The sequence below is a fragment of the Macrobrachium nipponense genome, chromosome 40, assembly GCF_015104395.2.
Source record: "Macrobrachium nipponense isolate FS-2020 chromosome 40, ASM1510439v2, whole genome shotgun sequence".
Taxonomy (NCBI): domain Eukaryota; kingdom Metazoa; phylum Arthropoda; class Malacostraca; order Decapoda; family Palaemonidae; genus Macrobrachium; species Macrobrachium nipponense.
In genome coordinates this window covers 39,441,920-39,456,195 of record NC_061101.1, presented here as the reverse complement: position 1 = coordinate 39,456,195, position 14,276 = coordinate 39,441,920, and the positions used below count along the sequence as shown (strand labels likewise).

The 14,276-nt window shown below is 36.5% G+C and overlaps 1 protein-coding gene across 4 annotated transcripts in view; it reads right to left on the bottom strand.

The window, feature by feature from the left end:
* Positions 1-303: 303 nt before the first annotated feature.
* The window catches only part of LOC135212101 (uncharacterized protein C05D11.1-like), a 120,652-nt gene continuing 106,679 nt past the window's right edge, over positions 304-14,276 (bottom strand). For all 4 annotated transcript variants that reach the window (XM_064245481.1, XM_064245482.1, XM_064245483.1 and 1 more), the window contains exons 19-21: positions 10,009-10,169; positions 3,816-3,968; positions 304-3,455 (exon numbers count right to left, since the gene is read on the bottom strand). In XM_064245481.1, the coding sequence (XP_064101551.1) occupies positions 3,401-3,455; positions 3,816-3,968; positions 10,009-10,169 (369 nt within the window). In that variant the 3' untranslated portion in view covers positions 304-3,400. The remainder of the gene's footprint in view (positions 3,456-3,815; positions 3,969-10,008; positions 10,170-14,276) is intronic.

Sequence of the window (14,276 nt, the reverse complement as noted above, 5' to 3'; positions counted from 1 at the left end):
AGTCAGAAGTTTAAGAGCAGGCAGTCTGTTACGTTGTCTGGTACTTATAACCAGTACTGAACCCCAGACTTGAGATGACATATCTGCTGGAAAGTTTGAAAAGCCTTCTAAGAAAGGAGGCAGTGATCCCTGAAGTCCTGGTGGGAATGAGATTAAGTAAAAGAGACCCACCATTTGAGTGGTGTTTCTATTTGTCTGAGGTTCTGATGTGAATTTTATTGTTTCATATTTATGGAACCATAAATACTTAATTACAATGATGTCAGTCAATCTTTAGTTTGGGAAGGATAAAGAATTCAGCAATTAAAATTCCATTTCTTATTTATTGACTTTTTTTAAATAAATTAATCTTCTAGATGCTACAGTACTGTATGTATCAATAGGTAATCCAAAAATTTTTCATTAGCATTTTACAGTAAGCATATAAGTTACATACAAAAATAAGTTGGCAGGTAATTATACAGCAATAAGCCTCCAGCACCACCTGCTGTAATTCTTCAACATATTTCAGAGGAAATGGTTATGTTTCAAACATCCAATCCTGAATATAAAAATGATAACAGTGTTATAAGCCTCAAAAAACCTCCTCTAGTGATATATATTGAGCACCAGCTGCTTAAGTTTCTACAGCTACCAATAACAGATGAATCCAGATCAATAGATCCAAAATGTTTTATAACAAAAAACCTCTTAAGTAAACAAATTCAGTGACCTGGTGTTTTTTGTTTTTTTGTTTTGTTTTTTTACATTTCCATTTAATTTAATTATACACTATCATTACAAAATGACCACAAAAATCTGCAATATAAACATTCAGCCCTATTTTAAAGTAAGTTAAGGCCAACTTGCAGCTACATATTTAGAAAGTAAGCCAAGCAGAACTTAAAAGCCAGGTGGATTTGAACATTGTGGAATTTAATGGCTTAATTTGTAGAACATTTTCATATCCAAAATTTAAAGAACTTTGCTGCAAAATTTCTCTATAACCAGCAGAAACATGCCAAACAATTTCTCTAAAACCAGCCAAAACATCCAAGGTACTGCTATATAAGAAAATGCTTTATATTACTATATACAAGCTTACAGTAACATCAGTCCACAAAAGAATAAATGTGCATTGATCCCAAAATAGTAGTAGGTATATTTTGTCATGTTGTTACATCCTTAATAAGGCATCGTGATTTCTTAAAAATGAGACCAATGCATTCAGTTCCAAATTATCTAGAAAAATTTATGGGAGGTCCTGTACAGACTTAACATTGAGGGTTTTGTTTTCTAAAGTGTTGCAGATTTCATTACCACAGTTCAGTAAATCCTGAGGCTAGTCTGACTCCTTGGAAAAGGTTATTTGTTTCATAATAGTTCTGTAAACATCATTTTCATTTGTACTCTGAATGTGAGAACCTTACAGCTCTCATCTTTATAAAATGAACTGATGGTGCAGTTAAAATGTTCCACACTTTCATGCATGTTGTGTTTTCACTCTGGTCTGGTTAAACTTAAAATGTTGTGACCTTTAATTACTTTAAAATATACAATAAATGGATGTAGAAACTTTAAAAAGTCAGTGAAAAAGCAAATCATTCAAATTATATCCTTATTTTGAATGTTCAAGTCTGAAGAGGCACTATCATACAAAAATTTGACACTTCCCTAGCAAGCCTTAGGTTGAGGAAAAGTTCTGATTGGTAAAATAATGAAATAATGATTTTTAAAAGCTTATTCATGGATGATGTCATATTTTAAAAGTTAAGTACTAGTTTTGATCATAAATGAAAATGAATGCTATAAAGGCTATGCAGTGAAAAGATGTGTATGTTATTAGTTTCCTCAAGATACAGATAGTGGTTCATTTGTAGATAAATTACAGGTATGTCTGACTATGAAATGTACTGGAAATGTTTGTTACCATAACTGAAGCTAGACTATAATTTATCCTTGGACAGTGAATAAGAGCTAAGTGTATTGCCACCTAGAATTCAAGAAATAACCACATTCTAACTTTAAAATTATGCATTTAGCATATCTGATCGTAACTACTACTCTAGTTTGACAATCTTGTGGTTAAAACATTGCAACTCCCTTCTCAAGTACTGTATTGGTAAAAATTGGGCCATGTAATTTACATAAATTTCCCGACAGAAGCTGCCACATTCTTTTTGGTACAATCTGGGGCATGTAATTTACATAAATTTCCCAGCAGAAGCTGCCATGTTCTTTTCATGATTAAAAAATATATAGATACCATGGGAATTAGGCAATTAAAACTTTTGTAGAAATTCAACTTTGATCACTAGTTTCACTTTTGAGTTTTGTTCTAAGATTTGTTTCTTGCCTTCATTCTTGTAAAACAGATCTTCAATGCACATACATCAGAAACTGCAATATTTTTACCATATCATTACCCACAAACATTTTGGCAAAGATATATCAAACAACTCCCTGAGCTCAAAATTTAATCCTTAAAACCAGATTTATTGCCAGTTACAATCTTATATTGGTTGGTTTCATAAACATAAAAATAACTTTTAACTAGTTAAATAAGCGTATATACACACAAGGTTTTGACTTATAATATGCAAGGTTCAATATAGTGTTCAATTTCTTGAAATAATTTTGTTACATTTATGATACATGAAAATTATTTCCATTGAATTTCAAAGTGATTATAATGACTATACTGACTGCATATACAAAAAATTTCTTGCCGGTAATAGATAAAATACATAATCATTAAAATTAAAGATTTCCATAAAATACATAATCATTAAAATAAACATTTCCATAACCACTACTGAAGAAGTGGTGGGCATTTGCTGTACCATCATTGAGAGAGAGAGAGAGAGGAAAGAATCTTGAAACCGTGCTTTTGCAATGTGATTTCATAATCATGATTGAAAATTGCTTGGATTTTTTCAACTATTGGATTTGGTCAGTAGTCTGTCAAATTATTTGCAACTATTTGAAAAAAAACTTTGGTCTCACTGTATAACAGTACAACTTTAAACCAAGTTCCCTCTTAAGATTGTGCTGTGACGCAATGCAATGTAATACTGAGGCGGCTCATAAACATGATAAGCAAAGCATCACTTACTTCTTCCCTGAGTGAAGAAGATGCAGTTGGTTACCAAGTACTAAATCATATTTTGCTACAGCCAATAAATAATACAAAAGAACAGTGAAAACTCTGCATCCATAGTTAACAGCTGTGCTAAGGAAGTTTCGTAAAATTACCATTCTTCAGACTATCTGAGAAATGTGTAATTAATTACTTAAGGCAGAATATGTAAACAAAAGTATGGAAGAACAGTTGCATCTGAGGTAAAAGACTTCCATGACACACTGATGATGATGATGATACACAGTATGCTTCATTCATGAATAATACCTTCTTGAAGTTTTATCCAAATCTGCTGTCTTCTAAAGATTCAATTACTTCCAAATTATGGCCAAACCTGAAAAGTATAACAATTTGCAATTGTTGAATACCTACACATCAACTAAGGATATCAAGAAACTACTTCTAAAAAAATTCGTTAACAATTCTCAAGATTATTTATATGACTGCTTGCTCGAAATGAATCTCTCACAAGTCAACTTGGGCAAATTTAGAATAGTAAATTACTTATCAATAAAAGCTATGTGTATTTTCAAATATAATCTAATAGAAATATGGTCTTTGTGATTGGGAATTGTCTCAATCCTCTAAAAGATTGCATATACATCACTTCATAAGAGTGAGTCCTTTTGTTGTTAAGAATATTTTATTATTGCACAACATTCAATGATAAACATAAAACTTATTTAAAACTTACTTTTTCAGCTCTCTAACAATTTCCTGAACTTTGGACGGATGACATACTATAACAGTATTTGATGTGTTCGGTTGTACTAAAGGAACAAAATATTTCAGAGCTACTCTTTTCACATCTTCTATAGTTACCACAGCAATTCTATCAATCAGGTCTCTGCAGGAGGATATGGAAAATTATGCACAGTCAGTTAATCATCCTATATAAAATTTAACACTTAACAATTCGTGAATATTAGTAGAAAACATATATACAATTCCACTGTACCATAACTTAGTGAACTCATTTTCATTCTTACAAATGAGAACTTTTGAACATCCCTTCCATTGACACCATAATCTTCTGATGAACTTGTGAAACTAGAAGTTTCTTGTGGGACAACCGATTTTAAATGTACCGTCTATGCCAGCATATAAGGCAACCTTTTAACCTTAAAAAATTACCTCCAAAATAGGGGGTCATCTGATATGGCGAGTATAAAAGGCAAACCTTAAATCCTGCCAAGATTGTTAATGATAGGCTAACCCCAGAAGTGTCGACAGAGTTGTGTCAATAGTTAACTACCATCACAACTATCTACATTGAAAACAAACTAGACCTGTAGTAACGGTAAAAAAACCTAAGTTGCAGGTGACTCACTAGTGACACAACTATCAATACTGTAAACAAAAAAATTGTATTACCATATTTAGATGTTAGGATGAGTGAGCTCTCACTTTCTTACTACCTTTACCCAAAGTACCATTATTACAAGACAAAATAGTGACTTCCTTAGCATTCCAACACAATTCGTCACTGTCCACTTCCCTGGCATTCCAACACAATTTGTCGCTGTCCACTATCCTTCAAAATACATTTTGGAGGTCTAAATCAGTATTTGTGTCACATTACTTAAAAGGAAATTGAGAGTATTTTGAGGACTGTAACTCTGTCCTTTATCCATAGCTGGAATGGAGAGGCAACAAGGGATTGGTCACTTGTTTTCTTTGCCTTGTATCAAGGTTGTTGAGTGAAGGCAGGGCTTCTCAAACTTTTTAACTCATCGACCCCCCCAAAGAAGTTTCAAATTTTCTATCGACCCCATAGCCTAGCATTTAATTATTAATAATTCAAGGGGGGGGGGGGGGGGGGGGTGGGGGGGGGGGGGGGGGGGGGGGGGGGGGGGGGGGGATGTCAAAATCAATTTTAGTAGTATTAATTTAGTAATTGATGTGCAGTATGATAAAAAAGTAATACACAGTAAGAAAATGTTTAGAAATTTAGATGCACCAGTAACTTTATTCTCAATGCAACATACAGTTTTCTTCTTCCACTGTTGACATCATTGATGTGAAGGATGTGCCTGATAAGCGCCTCAGTGGCGTAATCAGTATGGTCTTGGCCTGCCACCTCGATGGCCGTGAGTTTAATTCTCGGGCATTCCACTGAGGGGTTAGAGATGTGTATTTCTGGTGATATTAGTTCACTCTCAACGTGAGCTAAAACCGTAGGTCACCAAGTTCTTCCAGGCTCAGTCTGCTCCTTTGTTTTGTTAAGACTGCATTTACATGACTGAAACTAGCTTCAACCATGTATGAAATTGGGAAAGCAAGTAAAAATGGCGCAACCACTGCACAAGGCTGAGGATATTTAGCAACATTGTTCTTGTTGATCCAGAATTCACAAGGACCTTTTCTTCTGAACGAGGCACTTACTTCAAGGTCCACAGTCATGTCAATGAATTCCTCTTCCAGGTGTGAGGGAATATCTGCATTCCTTATTTCAACATCAAACTGAGTTAGAATCCATTCTGACACTCATTTTTTCCAGGTCTTCAAAGTGCACTGTAAAGTCTTCAAATAAAGTCTCCAAATGAGTCTTGTAAATTTCTGTCCCCATCAGAAAGGCTTTCACTTTGTATCTGTTGTAAGTTTGTAAAATACCGAAATATCTGTGACAGTATAGCACTAAACAGCCTAAGCTTGCCTTGGAATCCTAGTACAACTGTCCTGGCCTGAATGATGGCAACATCTTTACCTTGCAGTCGGTTTTGTGTCATTAAATTTAGAATAGAGGTCAGCAAAATAGAACAGGGAATTTTTGCATTTTTTTTAACTCTTCCCATTGAAGATGAATCCACATCTGCCAGGAACTGAACAGCTGAGTCATATAAGTCAACAAGTCTCTGCAAGCTTGACCCCTAATTGAGCCACGTTATCTCAGTGTGCAGGAGTAATTGCTTATACATGTCATCATTTTAGTGGATGTGCTTTGATTTTGTTAATTGCCCTGATGCACACTTTCAAGGTATCATGCAGTCCATCACTGAGTTTCTTGGCTACAAGATGATGTCTGTGCAGTACACAGTGTACAGTACATACATCAGGCACTTTCTGTTGGAGTAGGCTGGCAAATCCTCTATATTGACCCCCCCCCCCCCCCCCCCCCCCCCCCCCCCCCCCCCCCCCCCCCCCCCCCCCCCCCCCCCCCCCCCCCCCCCCCACACCCCCCCCCCCCCCCCCCCCGATAGCCACTGCAGTAATATTGCTAAGAAGTATATTGTGCTTTTCAAAATACTGCTGCACACTTATAAAATTATCACCTTTTGCAACAGCTGTGAGATATTTGGCTAGCAGAAATTCATCAATAATGTCCTTTTGATTTTGACTAATACCTCAAATATGCCATGAGAAGATTGGAGCTGCCAAAAGTTGACTCATCAAGTTGTAGAGATTACTTACTATCATGAAGTTCTGATACCAAAGTTTTTTCAACATCATTCGCCATTTCGTCAATTCTTCTTTGCACTGTACTGTTACTTAATGGCAAATTTTCCATAACAGAGTGCGAGTCTTTCTTCATAACAGTTTCTACAACTTTAGTGGCTGGGATTATGATTTCCTCACCAATAGTGTGCACCTTTCCTTTTTTTGCTATCATCATGAGGGAGATGATGTATGAGTTTTTTAAACCTCCTTCAGTATCAGCACTGGCTGGTGCTTTGAAAAAAATTCTTGATATTTGAACGAATTTTGAATTTTAAAATTTTCCTTTAAGTGTCTTGAAATAGTCAAGTTTTTTTTTTTTTTTTTTTTTCTTTTTTTTTTTTTTTTTTTTTTTTTTAATCAGTTTTAACTCTTTCCAGGTGGTCCTTCAGCTTTGCAGGTTTCATGGCATCATTACTGAAAGTCTTTTCACACGAGAGGCACAATGGCATGGTGTCATTTGTTAATGAAGTAATGAATCCATATTTCAAATATCCCTGAGTGTCAGCATTTCTTCTTAGCAGCAACAGCAGCCATTATAATCACAATTTTTAATGGAATACAATTCGGGGATAATGAGAGCTGAGAGTGCACTGAACTTCTATATGCAAGAGAGTGAAAGAGACGTGGGTGGGATGAGGTGGGGTGGCGGAGACACTCGCAAGCTCATTACGGGACATAGACATGATTGCATCCTGTACAGACAGTAGAGCTGGAAAGCTCGATGACAGGGGAGTGGTTGGTTGAAGCTAGTGTTGCCAGCTCTGTTGAAAATTCTGAGATTTTGTAGTGAAGAAAATAATTTATCTCTTTTTCTTTCACTTTTTTTAAATTCCAGAGAGTAATATTGGATATATATTTTTTTTAATATGATAAGGTCTGATAATGGAGATTTTTATAATTAACGAGAATTTCAAATTGGAGGCTTCAATGGTCCTGTAGACCCCAGCAGTGAACATTCACCATCCCATTAGTTATTCATCAACCCCTAGGTTTCATTGACCCCTGGAGGTCAATATGGACCACTTTGAGAACCCCGAGTTGAGGGAAGTCTCGGGGTACTAAGTAACTGGAGTACCTACCAGTCTATTGTTTCTTATACCAGTTGATTGTTTCTTATTGTGGTGGGTATAGGTTTTTATGATTTGGTGTAGGTGACAGTTCTTGTTTGTTGTTTCCTAGTGTTTTGTATCTGGTCTTCGCCCAGGGCAAGGGCAATGTTTTATTTTAGTTTTATTTTAACTTCATCGAGTCAGCGGTGCACTTCCCTGACTGCGAAGATATTCCACATAAGGTAGAGGCGCATCTCTTGGACATAGAACAAAGCACACACTACTATGTAAGACGAGTGCCAACCAGAGGCTGTACATACTTACTTCCAGCGCTCACTTACAAGGTAAGGTATAACAAGATGTTACAAGGTAAGGTATAAAAAGCACAAACCAGTGCTGACTACGGCCTTTTTTCAGAAATTCTGATATTTTTTAATTATGCATATATCCACAGCTCTCCTTGCAATGGGGGAATCAGCTATGTAATGGTTCAGTAAGACACTGAAATAAAAGTGTGATTTTTTAAATAAAATTAATTTCATATTTTCATACTTAACAAACAATTACTTGTAAGCCCCTACTTGCCAAACAATTAATAAAGTCCTCCCTCCTCCCCACAGGTGGATGGTTGGGCAGAACAAATCGACAACACATGGTCTGTTGCACCTGTTCTTCCCCGAGTTGGGGGAGGAAACTCTTATCACCTACATCAGCGATAGCAGCACCACCACGCAGTTTGAATTTTGGTCTGTTGCATAAGGAACCTACAGCTATGTAATTGTTCGGTAAGTATGAAATAAAATAAATCTGATATTTACCAGTAGGATTATTTGAAAATGTTGTAATGTATATTAGAATCAAAAAGAGTTGACGGAAGTAAAGACACTACATTTTATTTCTTTAGCAAAACACATTTGTTTTATTTATCATTTTATCCTTTGCCAATCAAATGCAGACTAATGACATTTAGTCTCTCAATTAGTCTGTGTTAGACAAACATGCCCTAATGATAAACATCAGAAAAATAGCTTAAAATTTAGTAGGCCTATTTGATGGATGAGTTTATTCTAGGCTTGAATAGCTTTCTTTGGAAAAAAAAAATTACATTATCAAGACTATAATTTACAGATTTTTGTAAATGGCTGCTCTTCAAGGACATGACTAACTTACAAATATTCAGTCCCCATATGCTGATATTTTGACTGTATTCATTATGATGAGGTATATAAATTACCCAATCTTGTATGATGGCTTCAAGTTGCCATCTGAGGATGACTGGGCAACTGGTAATTATATCTTTTGGGAGTATGCAGTCACATTTTTCCCTTCTTATTTCAATTCTGTTTCAATCCTTTTGCATTACATAATTTTCTTTAGTTTACATTAATATATGTCTAAGTTTATATACATGTTAGTCATTACAGCCAATAACTCTTTCTGCATGGAAACGGGCTTGAGATTGACTAAATACTGTTGGTAATTCAGCTTTCTTTGAAGGTCACAAGGAAAAGGTGGTAATGAGCACTGCAAATTGGGGAAATGCAGATTATCAAATTAATTACTTGAGATACTTTACCCAATGAAAATTGGCAGCCTAGACTAACAGGGTTCGATAACTGTTTAGCCAGAATAAGCTTTGTGCCAATTATAAAATAGTGTGTATGTCTGTATATACAAAATATTATCGTATGTTACTTAGCTTGTATTTTCCAGTCTCTCGCAATTTAGTCAATATTTAGTGAGATTATTTGGAGTCCTGTTGGCAAAAGCCAGTTAGACCGAAAAATTATCCTCATATGAAACTCATTAAGTGGAACACAGTACGAAAAGTGGACACATTAGTCTGCCCTGAACTGCTATCAGGATGGTGCCTTGCACTGAAACAAGGAAGCAAAGGTGCTGGAGAAGAGTGCTAACAACTACTGTCCTGACAGCAATCCCAAGAACAGCACATTTGTTCATATACGAAACAAACCCTCGGACTTCACATTAGACTAATATTCTGGTGCCAGCTGGAAACAAAGTTAAAAAATTGGGTACAGAGGGACAATTGGCCTCTGTGCGTGGTCACAAGTCATGTGGAGCCACCCACATACCCCTCTAACCTGTGACAGAGTTAGTTATTCTCTTACCACCTTTATGAAAGGACATACTTCTAAACTGATATGAGGTAAATTTTATGAGTGTGATATGAGGTAAATTTTATGTGTAAAAAATAGTCATTTTGCAAATACAATAGTTATGCCATCATTTTTTTCAAAATTAGTAAAGAACAAATAAATAAAGCACACAATTATTAGGTAAACTAATCTGGTAACACTTAGCATTAAACAATATCATATCAATAGAGTAGAAAGCTGTTAAGTACATTAACTTCAATTCTGAACAGTATATACTTACTTGTTGTAAGAATGAGGAACTCTTCTGAAATAGGATAACAGAGACTGCTGAACAACACCAGCAACAACAGCTTCTCGCTCAATCACTTCATAGATGAGAGAGCTACGAGCTGACTCTAATAAATTCATCTCCCATGAAGCTGTACCGTTGATGTGTGAATTCTGTTAAAAAAAAATACCAAACTCTAAAATTTATAAATTTACTTTGGTCTTTCATTCCCCCTCAAAAATTATTTACAAAAATTAAAATAAAAAAAAAATAGTCTCCTTTATAAAAAAAAAAAAAAAATACCAAACTCTAAAATTTATAAATTTACTTTGGTCTTTCATTCCCCCTCAAAAATTATTTACAAAATTAATAAAAAAAAATAGTCTCCTTTATAAAAAAACAAAAAATACCAAACTCTAAAATTTATAAATTTACTTTGGTCTTTCATTCCCCCTCAAAAATTATTTACAAAATTAATAAAAAAAATAGTCTCCTTTATAAAAAAAAAAAAAATACAAAACTATAAAATTTATAAATTTACTTTGGTCTTTCATTCCCCCTCAAAAATTATTTACTAAATTAATAAAAAAAAAAAATTAGTCTCCTATATAAGTTGTTTCAAGCAACCAGACTTTCACACAAATAAAAATATTCATTGTTGTTGTTCTTTAATATACCACCACTGAAATTAGGTATGTTCATACAATCAACAGCTTCACTTGATGCTTAACAAACTAGTTCTAATCATCTGCCATACCCATAGCCACCAGTTTACCTTTCATATGAGCGACTTGGGACAGCCAAATGAAATAACAGTTAAGAGAAAATCTACTCTCTTAGCAGAAACTAAGTTTTCTGACAGGCATAACAGACACAAATGATTATAGATTATAGTTACTAAAATATTCAATTCATTGCTTGGCTGACATTCCAGAAGTGCAATTATTTTTTAACCTATGAATCTAGAGAAAGACAAATTTTTAACTAATTTGCATTTTTCGTAACTTACAAACCTGAGGTCTTAACATTAGGATAAATACTCAGCGCCAGCTGGAAACCGGTAAAGTTAAAATAATTGTGTATGCAAGGGACTATTGGCATCTGTGCTTGGTCACGAGACATGTGGAGCCACTCACATACCCCTCATTAACTCGTGACCCCGTTAGTTATTCTTCCAACCCAGGTTAGTTGATAGAGGGGTGGTTAGAGGTGGGCCTTTGTATGTTAAGACCTCAGGTTTGTAACTTATGAAAAATACAAATTAGTTAAAAATTTGTCATTTGTTCATATACGACACAAACCTTCGGTCTTAACATTAGGATAGACTTACTCTTGGTGGGAGGTAAGTACAATTAACCAACTGGGAGTTTGCCACCTTTGATCAGTTTTCTGAATACTAGAATTCTACTAAACAAATGACCAGTATTTCCGAATGTAAGACATATATGAATATCATAGAGTCAGACTTCTGGGTTTTTACACAAAGTCATAGTTCTTTGCATCCGAGGAAGATAAGAAGATCTGTTCCCCTAACAAACCAATTCATCCACTCATGTAGGTTTGTTATCATTCCTCTCCCCCTTGCTAAAGAGAGGAATGTCCTGCTACTGATAGGTATCTTACTATCTTACTGATACTAACCCTAACAGTATGGTCACTTCACTCACCTGTACCTTGTCCGTTCCAGCTTATGATGCCAGTTAACTCCTCCATTTCACATTCTTACCATCATCTTAGACAAGATACCAACTGACCCGCCGGGGTACTGGATGAGTTACACCATTTGTTGAGCAGCCAACAAAGGACCCAAGGAAATTGTGTCAAAGGACCTCTGGGCAACCTTATATATATATACAGGAAATTGAAAGTGGTTTTCATAACAAAGAACCCACTCTCAAATTTCTATGAAAAGACAGACACCTCCTTAAAATTGCTCAATTTTGAGCTTCGATACAATCACAGACCAACCGTCACGATCATTTTAACAGATATGTTCTTAAATGCCAGAAGGCCCATATTCCTCTGATGACCTTCTCTTCTGTATAACCTCATTGGTACAACTTGACAAACAAGGAGTAGGCTTGACCGATCGCCTCTGTTTGGCCTGTTCCTTTACGTCTACCACCTTAATGTTCTAGGTGACGTGGTTCTTTCTATAACCACAGAGTACTTTGACAAGTCAAATACGGCCCTGCTGAAGGTCCCTCACACATACTCATACCGTACTGAGCATGACTAAGAAATGTATCTGTCATCATGACCTGTGCTGCATTGACTCATTATCTCGGATTCCGGGGCCAATTGGAACTGATGTTCCAGACTACTTTTGAGTCTACGTCAAAACCCTGGTTATTGAGTACTCCCACTCTACCAAGGTCAGAGGAAGACCCACATCCACGGTCAGTTTCCTGTAACGTGACTGATGTATGTGCCTGGTGGTAGACCGTCAAGGCTACTCTGATAGAGAGTATGTTATCACTTATCAGATCGGAGTTCCTATGTGCCCCATCTAGTTCACTACTCCTGATTCATCTTAAGATTAGTCAGTGTGAAGCGATATTCACATGCCCAATCACCAGTCCAATGTATATCACCATGCATGTAAACGTAATTACAGAGATTCTTCCCTCTGTTCTGACCACCTCTCCACCAGATCATTATCTACTGACTGAATGCCTTTAATGGACAGAAACGTCCACTATACAGGCAGTCACGGCCAAAGTGTCATTCTGTATATATGAGCTAACAACCTTTGGAGTCGTGTTACACCTGAGGTGACACTCTACACCCAAAAACTGAGAACTATTAGTTCAAAATGGGGATACTGGTCAACCTCCAGTCCTTGAGATATTAATTCTACCTATTGGTGGTAACTCTTCCCCACACGAACCTGGTAGCGATGATTGTGCTACGATAAACTTTATCAGTCCCTCATCCTGGGTCCTCCTTAACTACTGGAACCCATCCTTCCGTTCAGGTCATGGCAGAGGACATGGCGAACAGGTAAAACCTAGAGTTTGCGTAACCTCCAGGTTGTTCCCAGTATCGCAAATGGAATCCTCAGGCTCCACGAAGGGTGAAAACCCCTGACACAGCTATTACATGGTTTTTCCATTATACGAGTTCCTCTCTGGACGAGTGGTTTGTGCACTCATCTGCCAAACTGGTGGTCCAAGGTCCTACTCCCATCTCGGCCAACGCGGAATCAGAGAACTTATTTCTGGTGATAGAAAATAATTTATCGATATAGTGTGGTTCAGATCCCACAATAAGCTGCAGGTCCCGTTGCTAGGTGACCAATTGGTTCCTAGCCACGTAAAAAATATCCAATCCTTCAGGGCAGCCCTCAGCCCTAGGAGAGCTATTAAACAGCTCAGTGTTTTTGTAAAAACTAAGATCCCAACCATGAAACACCTTATGCAGTGACCTGTTGCAATATACGGGCATATGTTCAATATGCTACCCTCCAAAGGGAAATCCTATATTGCCAGAAACCATCATGGTGCTATTCTCGAGTAACCTAGCCCAGAAATGTACCCAACGTCACTTCACCCTACCTCACTCTTGAAGAATGGGAAACTCTCCACTTTCCCCTTCCAGATATGATGAGGTACTAATGCCTTGCTCTAGCCAACTGAAGCTCAAACCCTCATGTTAGGTTCATGACTTCAATATAGAAACTAGACCAGCATGGAAGAGACCCATTTGCAGATTCCAGGTTAACTTAGCCAACAACCACTTGGACTAGTCTAAGTAGGTATAGTCAATTAAGAATTGACTAACTTATTTTAAGTTGGCAAGACCAGGTTGACCCTGGCTTTGTTAGGTTAGGCTATGTTAACCCTTCCAATTAGGCTAGGACCCTGGTTTAGTTAGGTTAGGCTATGTTAACTCTTCCAATTTGACTAGGACCCTGGTTTAGTTAGGTTAGGCTATGTTAACTCTTCCAATTTGACTAGGACCCTGGTTTGGTTAGGTTAGGCTATGTTAACACTTCAAATTAGGCTAGGCTAACTCCTCCATCACTTAGGGTAGGTTAAGTCCATCTGAGATGTACACTTAACTAGGCTAGGCTAGTATAGACTAGCTTAATCTAGAAACTAAACAACTTAGGTTAGGGTAAAGCCATTCAAGAAAGTTTGGGCTATCCATGGTAGGCTACAATCAGAAATTATTTCCAGGGTTACGGCGCCTACAACTCTCATCTGGCACAAGAAATATGACACCAAAAATACAAAATAATCAATATTTGAAGGTTTTTGTTTTTTTTTTTATGAAAA